General features: G+C 43.4%; 1 protein-coding gene across 1 annotated transcript in view; it reads right to left on the bottom strand.

Annotated features, from left to right (window-relative positions):
• Positions 1-24,161: 24,161 nt before the first annotated feature.
• The window catches only part of LOC144602455 (intestinal mucin-like protein), a 30,137-nt gene continuing 28,716 nt past the window's right edge, over positions 24,162-25,582 (bottom strand). Inside the window, exon 15 of the mRNA XM_078415601.1 lies at positions 24,162-24,326. Within this exon, the coding sequence (XP_078271727.1) occupies positions 24,162-24,326 (165 nt within the window). The remainder of the gene's footprint in view (positions 24,327-25,582) is intronic.

Here is a 25,582-nt window from a genome sequence, read left to right on the forward strand (position 1 = left end):
ACTTTATCAAATGCCTCACTAAAATCCATGGAGGCAACATGCACTGCCCTGAACTCATTGATGATCTTCATCACCTCCTCAAAAAACTCAATCAAGTTAGTATGACACCACCTGCCCTGTACAAAACTACGTTGACTCTTCCAAATTCTCTTCCAAATCAGAGTGAATCCCATCCCAGAGAGTGCTCTCCAATAGTTTCCCTACCACTGACGTGAGGCTCACTGGCCAATAATTCCCTGGATTCCCTCTACTTCCCATCTTAATAAAGGAATAACTTTGGCCCCTCTCCCGTTCTTCGGGACCTCGCCGACAGTTAGGGAAGACTCAAAGATCTTTGTGAATGTTCCCATCATCTCCTCTCTTGCCCCTCTCATTAACCTAGGATAAATCCCATCAGGTCCTGGGGATTTATCCACCTTAATGCTCTTCAAGAGCCGTAACACCTCCTCCTCAATCCCAAACGAGCCTTGCATATTAGTATTAGCACCGCTCAACACCTTTTCATTTGTTACCAGCTGCAAGTCGAGAGTCTGACGGTACTCTCTCTATTTGCCTGGGTAGCTCAATTAACTCTCAAAAGCAGCCAGGACAAGACCGCTCGCTCTGCTCACCACCACAAGCACTGGCTCTCTGCTGCCAAAGCACCGTGACTACATTGAAAACCACCCACAAGATGCTCAGCACCAATTTGCCAGGATTATCTCACCCTTTATCGACTCATTCTTTAACTTTTCCAATCTGGAGGAAAGCGCATTTCGATATTTGATGTGTGTTCCAGCATTTTCTAACTTTATGATGTTAATATATCAGCAACAAAGCTAACAACTGGCACATTGGAATAGTCATTCATATATGGGGAAATGTTGAAATGTTGAAAACAATGTTGTTGTTAACTTATGAGAAAAGATTGAAAAGACCTGCAGCTGCACAGAGTGGTGGAGGAAGCTTACAACTTCACTTGGCCAACTTCACTTCATGAGCCTGCAACACTGCCAGGGCCATGGGCCTCTATGGCAAACAGTACTTAAAGCAACTTGGACTTTGAAAACGGTCCCGAAACCTGGTGACTCTTGTCTGCAGTCTCAATGTGCGGTTTCTGTACACTTTGTACTTCATCTAAGATTGTGCTTATGTATAGTAATACTTTGCTAACTACATGCAATTTAATTGTTACCTCAGTAACATTAAAGAATCATTGAATTGCAGAGAATGTTATTTTTAATTAGAATTTATAAATATAAAAATATAAATATAAATATAAAATTTGAATATAAATATAAACATTCTAAAACATTTTGAGAAAATAGAGCAAATATCATCAGATAATTTCAAATTAAAAATCAAGTTAATATTCAAGAATAATCAAGTAATTTTTTTCTAGAATAATCAACAAACCGATTATTTTAAAGAAAATACTTTCTCTGCAATGGATTGGTACGTAATTTTCAGTATGCAGTTTCTGTCTCTCGTGGCATTCTCAGTTAACACAACTTTGCAACAAGAGTCACGAACAAGCACATTGTTCAGGGCATTAGACTAGTCTGAAGAAGGATGCTGACCCTAATGCCTATTTCCTTCCACAGATGCTGCCTGACTTGTTCTGCTCTTCGAGCAGTTTCTTTTTTGTGCAAGATTCCAGAATCTGCAGTCTCTGTGTCTCCTTGTAATTAACTACACTTATAAATTGGATTTTAAAAATGATCAAAAAACAAAGTGATGAAAAGAACATGCTTACGTTCCGGGCTGCTTAAAACAGACGAGGATGAAATGATCAGTGTGAGGATCCATAGTGATGGAGTCCTACTGGTTCCCATCTTGTTTAGAACTCGGTCTGAGCTGCCGAGCCCCCCTGTAGGTGGCTGGTCACCTGTGGCTCAGTCTTTTATACAGGAAAACTCGGCACGTGTCCAGATTGCAAGGGACTGTCGGGAGGAGCTCACCAAGATAGAATTTGTTTTACCCTCAAGTGTCAATATCAAAACACTCCTGAGATCTGATTTAAGGGATATGTGTGTGTGGCAAAGACTGTTTGCTAAACAGGAGTAGAAACTTTGTGGTTTATTTATTCAATAAACAAGTAAAAGATAAAAGAAATAACAATCAGAAAGTAACTGACAGGTTGACAAATTATTTCCTAATTTCAAGCTATTTGTGAGGCAAATTGTGAGAACGACAGACAAAATTATCACCACAAAACCTAAACCTGAAACACTTCTTCTGTAGCTGCAAATATCTCGACCGATTTGATCCTACAGTCTTCGAGCTATTTCCACAAATTGCCCTGAATTTACCAACATTTTTTTTACATTTATGGATTTACACCATGCCAATTAACCTACAAACTTCTATGTCTTAGGAGTGTGGGAGGAAACAAAAGATCCTGGAGTAAACCCACACAGATATGAAGGCATGAGAGAGGAGCGGGCCAAGTTCAAATGGAAAAGGATCCTAGCAGGAATGACAGTGGAACAGCAATGGCAGGAATCTCTGGGCATAATCCAGAAGATGCAGGATCATTTAATTCCAAAGAGGAAGAAAGATTTTAAGGGGAGTAAGAGGCAACCGTGGCTGACAAGGGAAGTTAGAGATGGAATAAAACTAAAAGAAAAGATGTATAACTTAGCAAAAAGTAGCGGGAAGCCAGAGGATTGGGAAACTTTCAAAGGACAACAGAAGGTAGCAAAAAGGGCAATGCGGGCTGGAAAGATGAAGTACGAGGGGAAGCTGGCCAAGAATATAAAGAAGTACAATAAAAGCTTCTTTAGGTATGTTAAGAGAAAAAAATTAGTAAAGACAAATGTGGGTCCCTTGAAGGCAGAAACGGGTGAAATTATTATGGGTAACAAGGAAATGGCGGAAGAGTTGAACAGGTGCTTCGGATCTGTCTTCACTAAGGAAGACACAAACAATCTCCCAGATGTACTAGAGGACAGAGGATCTAGGGAGACAGAGGAACTGAAAGAAATTTGCATTAGGCGAGAAATAATGTTGGGTAGACTGATGGGAGTGAAGGCTGATAAATCCCCTGGGCCTGATGGTCTGCATCCCAGGGTACTCAAGGAGGTGGCTCTAGAAATAGTGGACGCATTAGTGATAATTTTCCAAAGTTCAATAGATTCAGGATCAGTTCCTGTGGGTTGGAGGGTAGCTAATGTTATCCCACTTTTCAAGAAAAGAGCGAGAGAGAGAAAACGGGGAATTATAGACCTGTTAGCCTGACATGGGTGGTGGGGAAGATGCTGGAGTCATTTTTTAAAGAGGTAATAACGGCGCATTTGGATAGCAATAAAAGGATTGGTCCAAGTCAGCATGGATTTATGAAGGAGAAATCCTGCTTGACTAATCTACTGGAATATTTTGAGGATGTGACAAGTAAAATGGATGAAGGAGAGCCAGTGGATGTAGTGTATCTAGAATTTCAGAAAGCCTTTGATAAGGTCCGACACGGGAGGTTGGTGAGCAAAATTAGAGCACATGGTACTGGGGGTAGGGTATTGACATGAATAGAGAATTGGTTGGCAGACAGGAAGCAGAGTAGGAATAAACGGGTCCTTTTCAGAATGGCAGGCAGTGTCGAGTGGAGTGCCGCAAGGCTCAGTGCTGGGGCCACAACTATTTACAATATATATTAATGATTTGGATGATGGAATTAGAAGTAACACTAGAAAGTTTGCAGATGATACAAAGCTGGATGGCAGTGTGAACTGCGAAGAGGATGTTAGGAGGTTGCAGGGTGATTTGGACAGGTTGAGTGGGTGGGCAGATGCATGGCAGATGCAGTATAATGTAGATAAATGTGAGGTTATCCACTTTTGCGGCAAAAACAAGGAGGCAGATTATTATCTCAATGGTGTCAGATTAGGTAAAGGGGAAGTGCAACGAGACCTTGATGTCTTTGTACACCAATCACTGAAAGTAAGCGTGCAGGTACAGCTGCATCCAGTGCTCACAGCTAGCCGTTTCTTGTCACGTGGAGTGTCTTGGTTGAAGACTGGCTTCTGAGATGTTGGAAATCTCAGGAGAGCCAAGATGTTCATCTATTCAGTATGTCTGGCTGAGCATGGATAAGAATGTATTGGCTCATCCTCAGCACTGACATGCCCAGCCCACTATCACTGCGTCATAAAGTCCTAGAACCTGGAAACAGCTCAACCCAACTCATCCATGCCGATCAAGGTGTCTTCCCAAGCCCTCAGCCATTAGTGAGCCTGTGCTGCTTCATGGCCTCTCGTTGAGTCATGCAGCACAGAAACGTGCTGAGTTGGCCCAACTCATCCATGTTCACTAAGATACCCGTCTAAACGCATTGCGTTTGCCCACATTTGAACTCTATTCTTCTAAACCTGTCCTCTCCATGCACCTGTCCAAATGCCGAAATATTGTTATCGTACTTGCCTCAAATACTTCCTATTGGCAGCACTTTCCACACACCCACCACCCTCTGTGTGAAAAATTTGCCTCTTACTTTTCTATTAAATGTTTCCCCTTTTACCAGAAGCCAATCCAAGTTACTGATTCCCTTCCCTGGAGCATTCGTCTTATCTGTTCTCCCCGTGATTTTATACATTATACGGTCACTCCTCAGATCCTAGCCTGCCCGACCTATAGTTCAGATCTGCAAGTCTGGCAACATCCTTGTAAATCTTCTCTGAACTCTTTGCAACTTAATGACATCTTCCCTGTAGCAGTGCACTAAAACTGAACACAATACTCCAGGTATAATCCTGTACAACAATTCACAACACGTTCAGGGAAATATGTACTTGTACCCATGGATCCCTCTAGTCGACAAACTCTCCAGGGCCCTACTATTCACGGTGAAGGTCCTGCATATCACATGCCATCTTTACCCCTTTATCTCCTTATGTCAGTATTTTCAGGGAGCAATTGATTTGCACCCCAAGATCCCTCTGTAAATCAATGGTGTTAAGAGGCCTCAGCACACTATGGGGACACAGTGGCTTTGTCCTATATCTGTCGCTGTATAGATAGATACTGTATGGAAATGGGTCTTTCAGACCAGCAAGTCCATGCTTACCAGCAGGTTCTAATCATCTATACTGATTCAATTCACTGGCACTTACTCTGCAGTCAACTATGCTTTACTTTTAGACTTTAGACTTTAAAGATACAACGCGGAATCAGGCCCTTTGACCCATCTGGTCCGCACGAACCAGCGATCACCTTGTACACTAGCACTACGGATGACTTGCAATTTTTCAGAAGCAATTAACCTACAAACCTGTACATCTTTGGAGTGCGCTTACTGCGAATGGCCCAATTGTAATCATGTGTTGTCTTTCTGCTGGCTGCAAAAGCTTTTCATTGTACCTCGGTACACGTGACAATAAACAACTCAAACTTGGTGTGAGCCTCTGATAGGTTCCTCTGAGAAGGAGGCGGGGACCGCGCAAGGTGGACCGTCCGCTGTGAAGCGTGTTGGCAATGCCAACCTCGGTGGCAGGTTCGGCCTGTCCGAGCAGTCACCGCTGTGGAAGGCACTCTTCATCTCGGACAAGGGAGCGGCCAATTCTCGTGTGAAGCAAATTTCAGTCATCAGGTGGCTTCTGAAAACTGCTGGGATATGTGGACGAAACTTTATCAATGCCAAGGTAGTTTTTAGAAAGTGAAAAAGGATGGTCTGGAAATCAAAGTCCTCAATCAGGGGTAAAGGGGAGCCGATTCAACATCATATGACAGGACCCAGTAAAAACCTACATCGGAGAAAAGAGAACTGAGGGCATGAAGTGCTACTGGCTGAGTGGAATAAAGAAAATCACAACGCACTTTACAAGGACTGAACATAGAGGAGATGAGGGTAATCAAGTAACGAGTGGAGCTTATCAGAATCAGAATCAGAATCAGAATTACCTTTATTGTCATCCAAAAAAAACAAGTCGTTTGGACGAGATTTCGTCACCCACAGTCCAACAGTAAGAGCAATAAAATAAGCAATTACACAACCCCAAACCAACACAAAACACAAAAAAGAAACATCCATCACAGTGAGTCTCCCCCAGTCACCTCCTTGCTGTGATGGAAGGCCAGAATGTCTTTTCTCTTCCCCTGCCGTCTTCTCCCGCGGTCAGGATGTTGAAGTTGCCAGGCCGTGCCGGACGGTGAAAGGTCCACAGCGGGCCGACCCAAGCCCCGCAATTCAGGGCGGGTGAAGACGCTGCCACTGCAGGTCGGGGCGGTCGTTGAGCCTATGCATTGGGGTGTCTATGCGTTGAGCCTGTGGGTGTAAGTGTGGTCTCAGTAAATACCTCTTAACTGTGTTCACTAAGGAGGAAGTCATTGTAGCCAGAAAATTCAGGGAGAGGTAAAATTCTAAAATATGTGAGCATTGATAGTATGAGGTATCAGATATCTGAATTGATACAAAGGTGGATAATTACCCAGGATTTGATCTAATGTGTTTGATGTATCCAGGTTGCTCTGGAACACAAGGAAGGAGTTGTTGCGGCCTGACTTCACTGGCCATTGGCTGAGGTGCCAAGTGAATGGACCACGGCGTGAGCCTTCACTCAGCAATGGGCAGGGATATGTCGGCTAACTGCAGCCATCTGAGTCTAACATCAGCAGCAGGGAAGCCACTGGAAAAACATCCTGAGCAACAGGATTAGTCCAAACTTGGAAAGACAGCGATTAATTAAAGATAGTTAGTGTCTGGGTCAGATTCTGTCTCACCAATTAAACCAATTTTTTATTGTCTATTGTCTATTGTCTATTTATGAAGTAAAAATATTATGTTGATGGGGGAGGTGTAGTTGATGCCATCAAATGGATTTCAGAAAAGCCTTTGGCAGGGTCCCACATGGAAAGTGGTCCATGAGGTTTGACCTCATGGGAAACAAGGCAAGTTCACATACAGTATTGGATTCTTAGCTGGCATGGTGAAAAGAGATAGAGGGTTATGGTGAAGGATTTTTTTGTGACTGCAAGACTGACCTGTTGTGTGTGTCAGAGATCTGTGCTGGTATCCTGGCTGTTCATTATATAGAATTACCATTTGGAAATAAGATCAAGAGATTTGCAGGTGTCATGAAAATTGGCCATGTAGCTGATATTGAGAAGGATAGTTTACGAGAAAATAATGATCAATTGGTAAAATGTGTAGAGTAATCACAGATGTTATTTATTCCTGATAAGTGTAAGATGATGCATTTGTGAGGACCCAAATTATATTGGAATTGATTTATTATTGTTACCAAGAAACAATGAAAAACGTTGTTTTGCATGCTTTCCAGGTATTTTATAAGTATCTCATAAGTACATCAAGGTATTGCAGGAAAGAAAAATAAACCAATGGCAGAATATAATGTTACAGCGAAAGAGAAAATGAAGATGTAAAAAAAAGTGTAAGGGCCACAACACAGTAGATTGGGAGATCGGGAATTCATCCTTTCAAGAGTTTGATAGCAGAGAGGCCGAGACTGTTCTTTAATCTGGTGGTACATGCTTTCAAGCTTTTGTATCTTCTGCCCAACAGGAGATGGGAGAGTCCCAAGGGCGATGGGAAGTGAGAATGACCAGGGTGTCAGTGAATATGTTGGCTGCTTTCCCAAGGCAGTGTGAAGTACAGACTGAATTGATGCAGTGGTTGATGTGATGGACTGAGCCCGATCCACCATTTTCTGCAAATTCTTTGGGGTTGTGGGCAGAACACTTGCCCGCCAAGTAGTGATGCATCCGGCTCGGGTGTCCGCATTGCTGAATCTGTAGAAATTAGTAAGAGTCATTGAGGACATGCTAGATTTTCTTCACCTTCTGAGGAAGTAAAGACATTGTGGTGCTTTCTTACCAGGAATGATAAAGTTCTACAGAGTATTGAGCAACATAGTGTATGTCTAAGGATCCCTGAAAGTAGTGGCAGCACAGGTTGAAAAGATGGTGAGGAAGGTATACCTGGCACTGTACTCATTGCAGGTGTGATCCTCCATGATGCTGGGCATCCCACTGCCACCAGGATGGCAAATGTACCAGCGGGCAATTAATCAACCATGCCTTGGGCAGGAATAGACACAAAGTGCTGCTGGCACTCAGCAGGTCAGGGAGCATCTCTGGAGAATGTGGACAGGTGATGTTTTGGTTCGGGACCCTTCTTCAGACTGATTGTGTTGGAGGGAGGGCGGGAGAGGAAGCTGGAAGAGAGGTGGGGACGAGAGAAATTCTAACAGTGATAGATGGATATAAGTTGGGGCAGGGGGTTTATAGGCAGATGATCGGAGAAAGGCATGAGATTAATAGACAAAGTGTGATAAAGGGTAGAAGATTTACAAATGGTGATGCCAGAGGAAGGATTGTAGGGGGAAGGGGACATGGGGAGGGAGGGGAGGGAGGGGAGGGAGGGGAGGGAGGGGAGGGGAGAAATGGATTCAAATGCAGGTGGGGCACAGGGAAGAGAGGACAGGACAAGGGGGAGGAAGTTTAGTGTAAGAAAATAACTGCAGATGCTGGTACAAATCGATGGTATTTATTCACAAAATGTTGGATTAACTCAGCAGGTCAGGCAGCATCTCAGGAGAGAAGGAATGGGTGACGTTTCGGGTCGAGACCCTTCTTCAGACGGAGGGAGTCAGTGGGTTGTTATTTGAAAGGTTATAAAGTTATAGAATGATACAGCATGGAAACAGGCCCTTTGGCCCAAATTGCCCACACCGGCCAACATGTCCCAGCCACAATAGTCCCACCTGCCTGCATTTGGCCCACATCCCTCCAAACCTGCCCATGTACCATGCTAACTGTTTCTTAAATGTTGTAATAGTCCCTGCCTCAACTACCTCCTCTGGCAGTTCATTCCATACACCTACAACCCTTTGTGTAAAAACGTTACCCCTCAGATTCCTATTCAATCGTTCCCCCTTCACCTTAAACCTATCTCCTCTGGTCGTTGATTCACCTACTCTGAGCAAGGGACTCTGTGCATCTACCCGATCTATTCCTCTTATAATTTTATACACCTTTATAAGATCACCCCTCATCCTCCTGCGGTCCAAACAGAGTCCCAGGCTACTCGACCTCTCCCTATAGCTCAGACCCTCGAATCCGGGCAACATCCTCGTAAATCTTCTCTGCACCCTTCCCGAAGCACCTCTTCAACCGTAACACTGATCTGAGGGGTAATCTTTTCATGCAGAGGGTGGCAGGTGTAAGGAACGAGCTGCCGGAGGAGGTAGTTGAGGCAGGAACAATTGCAACATTTAAGAAACATTTGGACAGGTACATGGATAGGACAGGTTTAGAGGGATACGGGCCAAATGCAGGCATGTGGGACCAGTGTAGCTGGGACATGTTGGCCGGTGTGGGCAAGTTGGGCTGAAGGGCCTGTTTCCACGCTGTAAGACTCTATGACTCTATGATTTTACAGAGCAGTGAAGTTGTAGGTACCCTTTCCAGCTTGACAACAACTTTCCTATAACATGGTGCCCAGAACTGAACACAATACTTTAAATGCAGCCTTGTCAACGTCTTAGTTACCAACGCCTTAGGTTAGTTGTCTAAAATTGGAGAACTCAAAGTTCACACAACTGTGTACCTGATATTCTTCTTGGATAGCGTACAACCTAACATGGCCTCAGAGGAACCATCAGCTAATGCATTTTGTATTTCGGAAATATACAGCCGTTGAAGCAAGTTAAAGTGGACGGCCATCAACAAGAGGGTCATTGCAGCCCCATGGCCTGTGTATATCTGGTGCACCCATGGCCTGTGTATATCTGGTGCACCCATGGCCTGTGTATATCTGGTGCACCCATGGCCTGTGTATATCTGGTGCACCCATGGCCTGTGTATATCTGGTGCACCCATGGCCTGTGTATATCTGGTGCACCCATGGCCTGTGTATATCTGGTGCACCCATGGGCTGTGTATATCTGGTGCACCCATGGCCTGTGTATATCTGGTGCACCCATGGCCTGTGTATATCTGGTGCACCCATGGCCTGTGTATATCTGGTGCACCCATGGCCTGTGTATATCTGGTGCACATCAGCAGCTACACTGGAATTTCTCGATGGGGCAATCCATAACAGGTTAACATTGAACTCCGCAATCCAAACCAGTGCCTCTGCTCATCAGTGATTGTGCTCTTATTAATGACGCCTATTGCAAACAAGCTAAATTCATGTAATTAAAATCCACTCAACATCCTGGTCAAAAGCGAATGACTCAACATGGATTTACGTTTGCAACCAGGATCAGGAACAGCATCCTGTTTGTTCTCGTGTAATGAAACAACAGAGGAATAAGTAAAGTAGATTGCCTTTCACCTTCAGAATGTAAGACAGGAATGGTTGTGCAAACCTCTGCTTCCCATAGGTAGATGTTTACAACAAACATGGTCAGAGTTCAGGGCTGGAATATTAACTTGTCAGTCACCAAAGTGCAATTTCTATAACTATTATTTTCCCTTTATGCAGCTGGAGTTGAGTTTAGTTTAGAGATACAGCATGGAAACAGGCCCTTCAGCCCACCGGGTCCGCGCCGACCAGCGATCCCCATTTATTAACACTATCCTATACTTACTAGGAACAATTTTTACATTTACCGAGCCAATTAACCTACAAACCGGTACGTCTTTGGAGTGTGGGAGGAAACCGAAGATCTCGGAGAAAACCCACGCAGGTCACGGGGAGAATGTACAAACTCCGTACAGACAGCACCCTTAGTCGGGATTGAACCCGGGTCTCTGGCGCTGCATTCGCTGTAAGGCAGCAACTCTACCGCTGCGCCACCATGCCGATTCTTCCTAAATTCCAGTTTTATAAGCGTGTAGGTAAGCAGGCTTCTTTAACATTGAAGAGAGTGCCCCATGGCACATTTAAAACTGACTCCAAATCCTCCAATTCCCACCACCTCACACCAACAGAGTCAAGGCGAAATTGAATATTTGCACATGCTGTTTGATCAGTAGCTATAGGTATGAAAAGTACTTTGAGCAAATGAATAAAGCACCATATCTTCTGACAATATTGATGTCAATCAGCCTACAACTTCACTACCCTGTAAAGTCATAGTCATAGAGTCTTACAGTGTGGAAACAGGCCCTTCAGCCCATCTTACCCACACCGGCCAACATGTCCCAGCTACAATAGTCCCACAAGTCTGCATTTGGCCCGTATCCCTCTAGCTGCCTAGCTCCCATGTACCTGCCTAAATGTTTTTTAAATGTTGCAATTGTTCTTGCCTCAACTACCTGCTCCGGCAGCTCGTTCCTTACACCTGCCGCCCTCTGCATGAAAATGTTACCCCTCCGGTCAGTGTTACGGTCGAAGAGGTGCTGAAGGTACTATCGTGTATGAAGGTAGACCAATAAACAGGGCCTGATCAGATATATCCGAGGACATTGTGGGAAACTAGAGAGGAAATTGCGGGATCTCTGGTTGAAATTTACGAATAGTCTTTAAATACAGGAGAGGTGCCGGAAGACTGGAGGGTGGGAAATGCTGTGCCTCTTTTCAAGAATGGCTGCAGGGAAAAGGCTGGGAACTATAGGCCGGTGAGCTTAACATCTGTAGTTGGAAAGTTACCAGAGAGTATTCTGCGGGATAGTTTATACAGGCATTTGGATGAACTAGGGCTGATTAGGCATAGTCAGCATGGGTTTGTACGTGGGAGGTCGTGTCTCACAAATCTGATTGTTTTTTAAGACATGACCAAAAAGGTCGATGAGGGCAGAGCTGTAGATGTTGTATATATGGACTTCAGTAAGGCCATCGACAAGGTTCCGCATGGTACGCTGCTCTGGAAGGTTAAATCGCATGGGATCCATGGAGAGGTAGCTGAATGGATAGAAAGTTGGCGTCATGGAAAGAAGCAGAGGGTGATGGTGGAAGGTTTCTTCTCGGACTGGAGGCCTGTGACTAGTGGTGTGGCTCAGGTTTCTGTGCTGGGCCCGTTACTGTTTGTCATCTATATCAATGATTTGGATAAGAACATACACGGCAAGATTAGAAAGTTTGCAGATGATACAAAAGTAGGTGGTTTTGCAGATCGTAAAGATGCTTGTGAAAAATTGCAGCAGGATCTGGATCGATTGGCCAGGTGGGCTGGGGAAAGGTTGATGGGATTTAATACAGAGAAATGTGAGTTGTTGCATTTTGGGAAGTCGAATATGGGCCGGACTTACACAGTGAATAGTAGGCCTCTGGGTAGTGTTGTAGAGTAGAGGGATCTAGGACTGCAGGTGCATGGTTCCTTGAAGGCGGAGTCTCAGGTAGATAGGGTGGTCAGAAAGACGTTTGGCACATTGCCCTTCATCAGTCAGAGTATTGAGTATAGAAGTTGGGAGGTCATGTTGCAGTTCTATAAGACGTTGGTGAGGCCACATTTAGAGTATTGCGTTCGAAAAGATGTTGTCAAGCTGGAAAGGGTACAGAGAAGCTTTACAAGGATGTTGCTAGCGCTAAAAGGTCTGAGCTATTATGAGGTTAAGTAGGCTGGCACTCTGTTCCTTGGAGCGCAGGAGGATGAGGGGTGATAGAAACATAGAAACATAGAAAATAGGTGCAGGAGTAGGCCATTCGGCCCTTCAGATCAGATTGCAGTGTATGTTGGGCCGAAGGGCCTGTTTCCACACTGCATCACTCTATGACTCTATGACTCTATGACATGGATGTTCACAAAGCCTAGACTACCAATTATGCTAAAATAATGTAATTCTAAATGTTAAAAGAGCAGTGCAGATTCTAACATCATTTTATCAGGTTCAATAGTACTTTGTGGGTTAAAGTCAAAGGCTTAATATTCTTAGACATTTTTGTCCATGGCATGAGGTAAACAGGAGCTTATTGCATTGAGATAATCAATTCTCAAATAATTTGAATTGTGCCTTTGAATTATGTAAAGGTGGTAATTGCCAACAACTGTGAGATAGCTACTGTATGAGCCAATTCTTCAGTCAATAAATGACAGTGGAAAGGAAAAAGGAAATTGCCAAGAAATGTATTTACAAAACATGGGTCAGAGCTATAGGGAGAGGTTGAGTAGGCTGGGACTCTATTCCTTGGAGCGTAGAAGGATGAGGGGTGATCTTATAGAGGTATATAACATTTTTTTAGTACAGTGATACAGTGTGGAAACAGGCCCTTTGGCCCAACCTGCCCACACCGGCCAACATGTCCCAGCTACGCTACTCCCACCTGCCCGCGTTTGACCCATATCCCTCCAAACCTGTCCTATCCATGTACCTGTATAACTGTTTCTTAAACATTGTGATAGTCCCAGCCTCAAATTCTCCCTCTGGAAGTTAAATCCATAGATCCACCATCCTTTGTGTGAAAAAGGTTACCCCAATAATTCCTATTAAATCTTTTCCCCTTCACCTTAAACGTATGTCCTCTGGTCCTCAATTCACCTACTCTGGGCAAGAGATGCTGTGCATCTACCCGATCTATTCCTCTCATGATTTTATAGGTAGTAAGAGGGTCTATATGGACTTTAGCAAGGCCTTTTACAAGTCCTGCATGGTATCCAGTTTGGAAAGTAAGATCACATGAAGGTACAAAATTGGCTTGGTGGATGGAGAGGGGAATAGTGGAGGATTATTTTTCTGATTAGAGCCTGTGACCATTGGTGTGCTTCAAGGATCACTGCAAGGTCAAATTAAATCAATGATTTGGGTGACAATGTTGCGAACATGGTTAGAATATAATGCAGATGACATCAAAATTAAATTGTTGTTGTGTGGAGTGTGAAGACGGCCATCACAATCTGTAGATATACTGGGGAAGTGGGATGTGGAATGGCAGGTAGAATTTAATCCGGACAAGTATGTTATATTTTGAATATGGAATCTGGTCTAGGTATACAGCAAATGGCAGGGCCCCAGAGAGTGTTGTTGAACAGTGACTTAAAGATAAAAATATGTGGGTCCCTAAAAGTGGCAACACAGATGGACAGGGTGGTGACGAAGGCATTTGGTTCACTTGCTTTCATCGGTCAGGGCACTGAACACAGGGGTTGAGACATTATATTGCAACTGTATAAGACGTTGGTGAGACCAGACCAATAATGTGTGAAGTTTGGATCACACCGGAGGTCTTGAGTTGTAAGGAGTGGCTGTATAAGCTTGGACTTTTTTCCCTTGCAGTGTAGAAGGCTGAGGTTTGACATGATAGAGGTACAATATATAAAATTGTGAGAGGTGTAGATAAGGGGAGGACATAATCATTTTCATAGGGTAGGAGACAAAAAAACAAAGGGATACAGATTTAAGATGAGAGAGGGAAGATTTAAAAGGGGCCAGACACAATTTTACCACACAGAGGGCCAAATGGCCTCCTCCTGCACCTATTGTCTATTGTCTATTATAGAGGTGCACAGGATCATAAAGGGCATGGATAAGGTCTTTCAGTCTTTCACCCAAGCTAGTGGATTGTAAAACTAGTTGTCATAGGCTTAATGTGAGAGGGGAGAGGCAACTTTTCCACTCAGATGGTAGACCATATCTGGAATGAGCTGCCATTGGTGAGGAGGAACTTCTTAGGTCAGAGGTTGGTTAATCTGTGGAACTCATTGCCACAGAGGGCTGTGAAGGCCAAATCAGTGGATATTTTTAAGGCAGTGATCGACACATTCTTGATTAGAACGGGTGTCAAGGGTTATGGGGAGAAGGCAGGGAAATGGGATTAGGAGGCAGAGATCAACCATGATTGAACGACGTAGTAGACTCGATGGGCCGAATGGCCTAATTTTACTCCAATAGCTTGTAAGCTTATAGAAGCCGATACAATCACAACTTTTAAAATACATTTGAACAGATAGATGGATGGGAAGGGTTTTAATGGTTATGGGCAAAATGTAGGCAAAAGGGATTAGCCCAGAATGCCAACTTAGTCGGTGTGGACATGATAAGCCGAAGGGCCTGGTCCATGTTGCATGGTGCAATGACTCTATGATCCGATGAGTCCCTGACCAAGTGCCTATGAGTTGGATTAGAATAGATTAGTACTCGAAGATTGGCAAAAATGTTGGGCTAAAGGGGATGGTTTTATGCCATGTTACTTGGTAATAAATGGTCATCTGCATTTGAATCAGTACTTGGAGCAAAGATCTAGGCTGTTTGGAAATAGCAGGAATTGGGTTATTGAAGTTGCTCTGCCTATTGTGCTGCTTCATCTCATGGCCATGCTCAGAATAGCTCTCGTTTTGTCATTTCTTGGCTTGGTTCAACTCATAATTTCATGCTCCATCCCTGTGAACTGTTTTAGGGCATGCATCGAACCATGGCCAGTCTCGGTGCTATAGCTCTCCTTATCCAGAGTCTAGGGCCTTCTAGGAGTAGATATATCCTTGGATGTTCTGGGAAGCAATAGAAGAGATTGCTGGGGCCTTGGCAGAAATGTTTGTTTCTTTGGTAGCATGGATGAGGCACAGGAAGACTGGAAGGTAGCTGATGTCCCTTTATTTAAAAAGGCCAGTGAGATTAGGCCAGGGAACTGCAGGCCGATGAGCATAACATCACAGATAGGAGGGACAATAGTAGGAATTCTGAGAGGCATGATTTTTTTCATTTGGAAAAGCTAGGTCTAATTAGAGTTAATTGCCGTGGCTTTGTGCTTAGGAAATCATCTTATAAATATGATGGAATACAAATGTGGAGGTTTAATGGGAGGGGAAGGGGGTTTATCATCATATCATATCATATCATATCATATATATACAGCCGGAAACAGGCCTTTTCGGCCCTCCAAGTCCGTGCCGCCCAGCGATCCCCGTACATTAACACTATCCTACACCCACTAGGGACAATTTTTACATTTACCCAGCCAATTAACCTACATACCTGTACGTCTTTGGAGTGTGGGAGGAAACCGAAGATCTCGGAGAAAACCCACGCAGGTCATGGGGAGAACGTACAAACTCCTTACAGTGCAGCACCCGTAGTCAGGATCGAACCTGAGTCTCCGGCGCTGCATTCGCTGTAAAGCAGCAACTCTACCGCTGCGCTACCGTGCCGCGACAATGTGAAGGGATTTCATACAGGGTGTGATGGACAACGGGGGCACTGCCACTGCCAGAGGAGGAGCTGATGCAATCACAATATTTAAGGGGCATATAGACAGGCACTTGATTTGCCAAGGCATTGAAACCTATGGATCTAATGCAGGCAAATGGGAACAGTGTAGATAGGTACAATGATCACCAAGGACATGGTGGGGCAAAGGGCCTGTTCCCGTGCTGTATGACCCCATGAATCTATACAGATCACCATTACCAGAGCACTCCATGTAAGTTATCTACAACCTGATTCTGATTTCTGAATTGATTTATAAGGAAGAAGCCCATCTATCCCTTTGGAATTTCAGACCCCCGGTATTTTAAGTTTTATTTCCCTTTTGGAGAAGTTATTGGCGTGAGTCTGAAAGCATTTCTTGGACTTGGATCTAAAATGTAATCTACCCGTAAACATAACAGGGCGAGATTGTTTGCTTAAAAAACAATTTGACACCTTAAGCTTGAGGTTTTTAACAATTCTATCAAACTTAAACATTAAGTGCGATAAATAACACAAAGGAGAAATAGCTCCTTGGTGAATCACAAAATCACCTTTAAAACATTGTGTGGATCCCCTTTAACTGTAGAACCAACAGGGAAATAAGGATGAAAGCAATTGCCACGGGGTAGTGAACAAACAATTCACTGAATTTAAGCAGATCATTTTTCTTTCGAGAGTTCTATATTTTTACTTAAAAAATTAATTGCTCCAAATGAGTTCGAAAGGAAGGGATAGTAAGCTGAAACACAAGACTGCAGATGCTGGAACCGTAGTCATAAAGTCGTGCAGCACGGAAACAGGCCCTTCGGCCCAACTTGCCCATAACTTGCCCATAACTTACAAACCTGTACTCCATGGAGTGTGGGAGGAAACCCGATCACCCGGAGAAAACCCACGCGGTCACGGGGAGAACGTACAAACTCCGTACAGACTCTGGGTCTTTGGAGCTGTAATACAGAAACTCTACCACTGCGCTACAATGTCACCCTTATGTACCAAAATGGCTTTTTAAAGTTGTTATCATACCTGCACCAGCTACCTCCTCTGACAGCTCGTCCCATAAACCCACCGCCCTCTGTGTGAAAAACTAGCCCCTCATGTTCCTATTAAATCTTTCCCCTCTCATTTTAAACCCATGGCCACTGGTTCATGATCCCCCTATTCTGGATAAAAAACTCTTGAGCAAAACATCATGAGCAAAAAAACAAAATGTTGGAGGAACGCAGCGGGTCAGGCAGCATTTGTGAGGGAAATGGACAGATGGCATTTAGGGTGGGTAGACACAAAATGCTGGAGTAACTCAGCGGGTCAGGCAGCATCTCAGGAGAGAAGGAATGGGGGACGTTTGTGGTCGAGACCCTTCTTCAGACTCTGAACGTCACCCATTCCTTCTCTCCCGAGATGCTGCCTGACCCGCTGCGTTACTCCAGCATTTTGTGTCTACCTTCAATTTGAACCAGCATCTGCAGTTATTTTCCTATGCATTTGGGGTGGGGATCTGAACAGCGCCTGTCCATTTCCCTTCACGGATGCTGCCTGTCCCTTTGCGTTCCTACTGCAGTTTGCTTTTTGCTGCGTGCCGGTAAATGGAATTCCCGTAAATAGGCAAGATGTTCAATGTTGACATGATGGGCTGAAGGGCCTACTTCAGAGATGGTGTTAGATAATTATATTTTACTTTTCAAGACATTGGTCTAGAAATTAAATTACATCCTGCATTGGGCGATGCAAACTATCGCAGTTCAATTGAACTGCGTACAAAACACACAGTTCAAGTTTGGCTCACATGAACAGGGTTTCATCTTTGCAACCCCTTAACCCTGTTTGGTCCTGCTTGGAAGCAGAAGCAACTAGTCCTGCTTCCTCACAGCTCTAGAGACACGGATTTGTCTGTGTAGTTTTCCTCCCACTTCCCGTTTAACTGGCCATTGTGAATGATTTCCTTGTGTATTTTAATGGCATAAAGAATAAAAAATGGCTTAATCGGCATGTGTATGAGAACAAACTGCAGGATGATTGGGAAAAAACAGGGGAATGGGCCTAATGGGAATGCTTCCCTGTGACAGGCTCTCTTCTACATGTATGAAGGAACTGCAGACGCTGGTTTACACCGAAGATAGGCTGAAAATGCTGGAGTAACTCAGCGGAACAGGCAGCAGCTCTTGATAGAAGGAATGGGTGACATTTCAGGTCGAGACCCTTCTTCTGTATGTTTTTAGTTCACTTCATCTTAATTTGAATGTTTTTAACATTGAAGTTATTGAGTAACACACACATAGTTAACTGAAGTCATGTCCTCAGCTTTGCCAGTGATTCAAGGCTCTCAGAGCTTGTTCAGGTACGGGGCTCCCTCACTGCATCTCCAGAGGTTTTGTTGAAGCTGAGACCATGTCATTGGACTGTGGATTGCCAATGTTAACAATGTTATCAAACTTAAACATTGAACCGGGCTGTAGGTTAGACTACAGCTGGTGAGACTGGGCCAACAACAACTTGCTCCTTGATACAATGTAGTCATTGGAAGATCTTGCAAACCACAATATCGAAAAAAAGTCCAGTTCAATGGAAAAAAATATTCTAGAATTTGAGCAATAAAAGATCTATTTCAAATTGCTGTGGCCATGATGTCAGCTAACAATGGCAACTTTCAATAGAAACTGATACAAAAATGAAAAACTATGAGTAGCATATTGATATATGTAGATAGTTTAATTTCTTAGAGTTATTGAAAAGTATTTATTTTCTTTTGCACACAATGAAGTCCAGACAATAAATATTTTAAATTTTCCAGGTCAAAATAATTGGTAATTAATTGAAACAAAAGAGCAATGAATAAAATGTTTTTTCAAATTGTACATAATTAATCAATTAGCTAACATTGTTGACTTATTCTATTTGTGTTTTGCAAGTTACTTTACATTCATTCGCTGACGATGTCTTTGCTTTCTCTCCTTCGGCTGCTGTTCCTGAAGATACTTTTCCAGGTTTCCTTCCACTTTACCTCTGGCAGCTTCATTTGTGCTGTTGAAGCTGGGGCTGTGTTTCTCCCTTCTCGAACTAATTAAGTTGCCTTTGTCTGCAGAATAGTTGGCTGCAGACGGGCTGCGCTTTGCTCGAGAGTATGTTCCCTTGCTCAAGGTTTGATTTTTGCAGGTGTTTTCAAAGCAATCACACGACTCGACATAGGTGTATGAATAATCTACAGTATGTCCATTGGGGCACCTTAGATTGGTTCGTTTGAGAAGTGTCTTCCTCTCTTTACAACAGGTACATTTATGCTCCATTGAATTTGCTTCGGAGGAATATCTGTACATTATTAGACATAAAGTAAGCAAATTAATCCAGCATATGAGACAGAAAGATAATTTGTAGAGGCAGATGTGCCAAGTAAAATAATGTTACTCACATGGAATAAGTACCACACAATCCTTCACACGTAGCAACTTCCACTTTTTCTACTGATTTGCAGTTTTCATGAGTAATGTGGACCATTGTTTTCTTACGCTTACAGCTCTCTTTCTCATGACCTGTGGGGATGGGAAGGATAAATGTTATGAATGTGTGTCTTTCAGTGTGAAATACGAATAGCAGTGCTTGCACTCGCTTTATTCTAAACCAACGGCCAACAGCAGTGATAAAAAGTGTGGGAAGGAACTGCAGATGCTGGTGTACACTGAAGATAGACACAGAATGCTGGAGTAACTCAGCTGGACAGGCAGCATCTCTGGAGAGAAGGAATGGGTGACATTTCGGGTCGAGACCCCTCTTCAGGCTGAGAGTCAGGGGAGAGGGAGGCACAGAGATGAGGGAGGGTAAGGTGTGAAAGGAAGACATCAAAGGAGATGTGGACAAAGAAAATGTAAAATAGATCATTGATAGCTTGGGGAAGATGACAACAAAGCATACAGAGATACAATTTAATCAGGTAGATAGTCAGACTGGTCAAACTAGGATGGGGAGGAATGGAGAGAGGGAAAGCAAGGGTTACTTGAAGTTAGAGAAGCCAATATTTATACTGCTGGGATGTAAGCTGCCCAAGCGAAATATGAGGTGCTGTTCCTCCAATCTGTGTGGGCCTCAATCTGACAGTGGAGGAGGCCCAGGACAGAAAGGTCAATGTGGGAATGGGAGGGGGAATGAAAGTGTTTAGCAACCGGGAGATCAGGTAGGTTTAGGCGGACTGAGTGGAGGTGTTCAGCGAAACGATCACCAAGTCTTCACTTGGTTTCATCGATATATAGGAGTTCACACCTGCAACAGCGTAAAACAGTGATAAAAACTAAAACTGATCCATGTTTGCATTTTCCTGGGGATGGAAGTGAGCATATTTCCCCACATTTTAATGTCTCTTCATCTTAAGCATTGACACTTATGGAGTGGCTTAAACAAATTGTAAAGGTGGTAATTCGGTGTAGAAAGAACTCCGCAGCAGATGTTGGCACTCAGCAAATCCTAGACCACACTCTGGTGTGGCTGACCTGGCAAGTAACATCCATGTCGTAATAGTGCAAGGCAGTTATGGTCTCCAACAAGAGAAAGACTAATCATTTATTACAATCACTGAGTCCCACACCATTAGCACCTTGGAGGAGGTCTCAATTAACCACAAGATATGGTGGCTACAAGACCAAGACCAAGTCGAGTATCTGCAATCTACCTCCAAACCTTCCTCATACCTTTCCTTCATCTACAGAGCTCAAGTCATAGCTGTGATGGAACTGCCTCAATTCCATGACTTCCCACAGATGCACCTAGTGTAGTGGGAACAGTTCTCAAGATATCATCCTGTTAAGGCAGCCCGTTCCACCTACACAATGTTCTATAGGAATCTGCCACTGTTTCTCTGGCACCACCCAAACTCAAGGCATGTGCTGTCTTGAAGACCAATATTTGGGAGTGCCATCAACTCATTTTCACACAGGTCACGCGCTATCCTGGCTTGGAAATGTATACTGATTCTACATTGTCTTTTGATCCTGATGCTGTAACTTCACAACTAATGGCATTGTGGGAATGCCTTCACCAGGCAAGCAGTAACCATCCACATAGGCACCACCATCTTCACAACGTAATAAACGATGGACAATAAACACTGCTTTGCCAGTGACATTCATATCCTGTAAATGAATAAATAAGTAATTCCTATAAAACAAATAAAAGGGGAGCAAAAGACATGAATGTTGCTTCAGACACGGATGAAAGGGAAACTCTGCTGTAAATGTTAGAAATATTAAGTAATGAGGGCAGGAGGCACATGGATTTGGACAGGTATGTAGATAGAAAAGATTTGGAGGGATATGTCAAATGCAGACAAATGGGACTAGCTTAGATGGGGCATCTAAGGCAATCTAGACAATCTGTTGGTGAGTCTGAGGGCGAGGCAGATCATTACATGCAGATAAGTCTGAGTATTAATGGTGGTGTTTTGGTCGGCATGGACAAGTTGGATTGAAGGGCCTATTGCTGTGCTGTATGACTACGACTCTGTAACTCTGTGACTTCAAGTCCACATGAGAAAGCTTACTACACAGTGTGACTGATTGAAAAATCATTCTGTCACCAGGTTGCTATGAGACCCTGGCCTCCCCATCTCAAGTAACCATACATCCAGTCATTCTAGTGGGAAGGACTCAGCCTGAAGAAGGGTCTTGATGCGAAACGTCACCCATTCCTTCCATCCAGAGATGCTGCCTGTCCCGCTGAGTTACTCCAGCATTTTGTGTCTATCCAGTCGTGCTAGTTGCCTCCACAGACATCTGTCCCGCAGGGGGAATCTGCCAGACAGCTTGTATACCTCACATTCTGCTGCTCGCTGTGTGTTTGTATTCCACAAGGAGGGAGAGGGACCTGGAAGTGAGAGTGATCAGATTGGTTCTCTGCTGTTGGTGAGTCTGAGGGCGAGGCAGATCATCCCATGCAGATAAGCCTGAGTATTAATGGTGGAGTTTTAGAAGGGCAGATGCGGGCCATCACACCTGCAGAGGTGACTCAGTGAATTATGCCAAAATAAAAACAGAAAAGACTTCTCCCCTCTACCTCCAAGGCAACAGGTACAAAAGTATGAAAACGCACAGGTCCAGATTTAGGGACAGTTTCTTCCCAGCTGTTATCAAGCAACTGAACCATCCTACTGCAACTAGAGTGCAGTCCTGAACTACCATCTACCTCATTGGGGACCCTCAGACTATCCTTGATTGGACTTTGCTGGCTTTACCCTGCACTAAACATTATTCCCTTATGTATCTGTACACTGTGAATGGCTCGATTGTAATCATGTATTGTCTTTCTACTGTCTGGTTAGCACACAACTAAAGCTTTTCACTGTACATTGGTACATGTGACAATAAACTAAAACTGAAACTTAAAACTGAAACGTCAACTTAACTGAAATAGGCAGCTGGCCTGGCTCCTTCACTGGGAAGAGCAGTGCTAACATTTCAGGTTGATTTGAGTGCTGGTTCGGGTAACATGCTCCTCAGACTGTTGGTGCTGGCCTACCGTCCTCACTCTAGTGATCTGATGATGTTCTTAATGTGTGTGGAACTGAATCCAGAAGTAGGGATCTGCCATTAATTTCTATGGCAACTTCAGATCATGCCTTCCTAACATGCTGAATGGAACCTTTCTCTTGTCATGAGATGTCTGGTGGCATGGACACCCACCAAGACATCCAGCAAAGACTCACTGATGTTCTCATATGTCTGTGGCTTTCATGGTGTGTAGGCAGGAACTGCAGATGCTGGTTTAAACCAAATACAGACACAAAAAGCTGGAGTAACTCAGAGGGTCAGGCATCATCTCTGGAGAAAAGGAATAGGTGACGTTTCTATGGCTTTCATGACTTCTGTCATCTCCAGAATTCATCAGATTTCATGCTTGCAGTACGCTTTTAAATAGCACCATGAGGACAGTGCTTGACTCAGTTTATGAACAGCTCCCAGCAGATTTAAAGGTTAATATTCAGCTCATATTGTTGGGTGGAGTTTGGGAATATATTGTGTATTGACTAAACGTCTCAAAACAATATCTTAGTTTCTCCCTCCACTAGATGTTAGAGAGTCTGAGGGTGGTGAATCTGAGGAATTCAATGCCATAGAAGGCTGTGGAGGCCGTCGATGGATATTTTTAAGGCAGAGATGGATTGATTCTTGATTAGTACGGGTGTCAGGGGTTATGGAGAGAAGGCAGGAGAATGGGGTTAAGAGTGAAAGATAGATCAGCCATGATTGAATGGCGGAGTAGACTTGATGGGCCGAAAGGCCTAATTCTGCTCCTATCACTTATGAACGTATGCTATCTCACCTGCCGGGTATTTATAGCAATTGTTGTTTAAATTTAATTTTTGATGCCAACCTTGTGTTTGTAGTATTCTAAGAAATGCGCATTGATAAACTTTTACTGATTTATTTCCAAACATCATAAAGCTGAATATATAAGAAAGAGAGGTCAATTCTGTTGGGTGATTAAAAAAAACTAGCAATATGTGATTCCAAATAATACTGCAAGTTTTCTATACTTTTATTCACTTCTATACTTTTCTATACTTACATGTCTTGCAACAGCCATCTTCAGTTGTAGTAATTGTACCCTGCAACGTTAAACAAATGGTAAACTCCCACACATGGTCAGATGTGCATAAAAATGCCTACATTATAAACATGTAATCAAGCCAGCAGCACCTGGGCACAGAATGCTAATGGATTCACATTAACTTTTGTTAATGGTGCAGTTGATTAGCATTAATATTGAAATCTACATTGTTTTAACCTACATTCCTCTGTCTAAACCTGTACATGAAATACTTCTCTCATAAGCTTTTGTTTGATCTCAGCAATAAAATAATAATGCTTCAAGTTTTCAAATGTAAGGCTTCAATATTTGATTGTCTTTGGCCTCTTTTTGTTATTTTGATCCCATGAGTCGCAGATCACTCATGATTTAATTGCTTCTACGTGTTGTGCACTATTTTTCTCAACGGCTGGCAGGAGCCTCCTTGTAAAGGGCTTGGGCGAACATGTAGACCCTCTGTTACACTTGGGAATTCTTCAATGATACTTTAGCAACTTTGCTTTCACTGTAAATTGCTATGTGCTAGAAATTCTACACAGTAATTATAATTGATCATATGTTCTGAGTTCATTTTATAAATATTGTGAAAACAACTATTTGTTGATTCCATTAAATATATTCATGCTTATTGGTTCACAGTCCTCTGGATGAAAATCGGGGCAAACGGCCTTGGAAATGGTCGAAATTAAGCTCTCTTTAATTCTCATACATCCATAAATTGTACAGTTGTCATTGGGTGAAAGCCACTTATCACCAGGCTGGAATGGAGAATAAAGATAACACTTCAAAAAGTATCCACAGTTTATTATGTATTACATTTAGTGTGCGGGAAATGTGTTTCACTGAAAACTCATTACCTGCCTGGAGATGCTATTATTGTTTTAGATAATATTGCCATCGTTAAATGTGTTACATAGCACAGAATAAAACGCCATAACATTATAGTGATGGTTAGAGAGAAAGGGAACAGCCCAGATTCATGAAAAAGGTAAGTTAGTAGCTATATTTTATATATTATAGAGTCATGCAGCATGTGCAGTGGCACAGCAGTAGAGTTGCTGCCTTACAGCACCACAGACCCGGGTACAATCCTAACCACTGGTGTTTGTCTGTACGGAGTTGTACGTTCTCACAATGAACTGCATGGGTTTTTACCGGGAAATCCAGTTTCTTCCCACACTCTAAAGACGTACAGGGTTCTAGGTTACTTGGCTTGGTATAATTATAAATTGTCCCTAGTGTGTAGGATAGTGCGAGTGTGTGGGGATCGCTGGTTGGCAGGGACTCGGTGGTCTGAAGGGTCTGTTTCCACACTGTATCGCTAAACTAAACTAAAGTATAGAAACAGGCCTTTTGGCCCATCTCGCCCATGCCGATCAAGCTAGTCCCATTTGTTAGAGTTTGGCCCATATTCTTCCAAACCTTTCCTAGTCACGTATTTGAGTCCCCCAACATGCGGAACATTTTTTCTGCATCTAGCCTGTCCAATCCCTTAAGAATTTTATATGTTTCTATAAGATCCCCCTCATCCTTCTAAATTCCAGTGAATATAAGCGCAGTTGATCCATTCTTTCATCATATGTCAGTCCCGTCATCCCAGGAATTAACCTTGTGAACCTACACTGCACTCCCTCAATAGCAAGAATGCCCTTCCTCAAATTAGGAGACCAAAACTGCACACAATACTCCAGGTGTGGTCTCACCAGGGCCCTGTACAACTGCAGTAGGACCTCCTTGCTCCTATACTCAAATCCTCTCACTTTAAAGGCCAACATGCCATTAGCTTTCTTCACTGCCTGCTGTACCTGCACGCTTACTTTCAGTGACTGATATACAAGCACACCCAGGTCTCGTTGCACCTCCCCTTTTCCTAATTTGACAGAATTCAGATAATAATCTGCCTTTTTGTTCGTGACACCAAAGTAGATAACCTCACATGTATCCACATTATACTGCATCTGCCATGCATCTGCCCACTCACCCAACCTATCCAAGTCACCCTGCAGCCTCACAG

The sequence above is a fragment of the Rhinoraja longicauda genome, chromosome 18, assembly GCF_053455715.1.
Source record: "Rhinoraja longicauda isolate Sanriku21f chromosome 18, sRhiLon1.1, whole genome shotgun sequence".
Taxonomy (NCBI): Eukaryota; Metazoa; Chordata; class Chondrichthyes; order Rajiformes; family Arhynchobatidae; genus Rhinoraja; species Rhinoraja longicauda.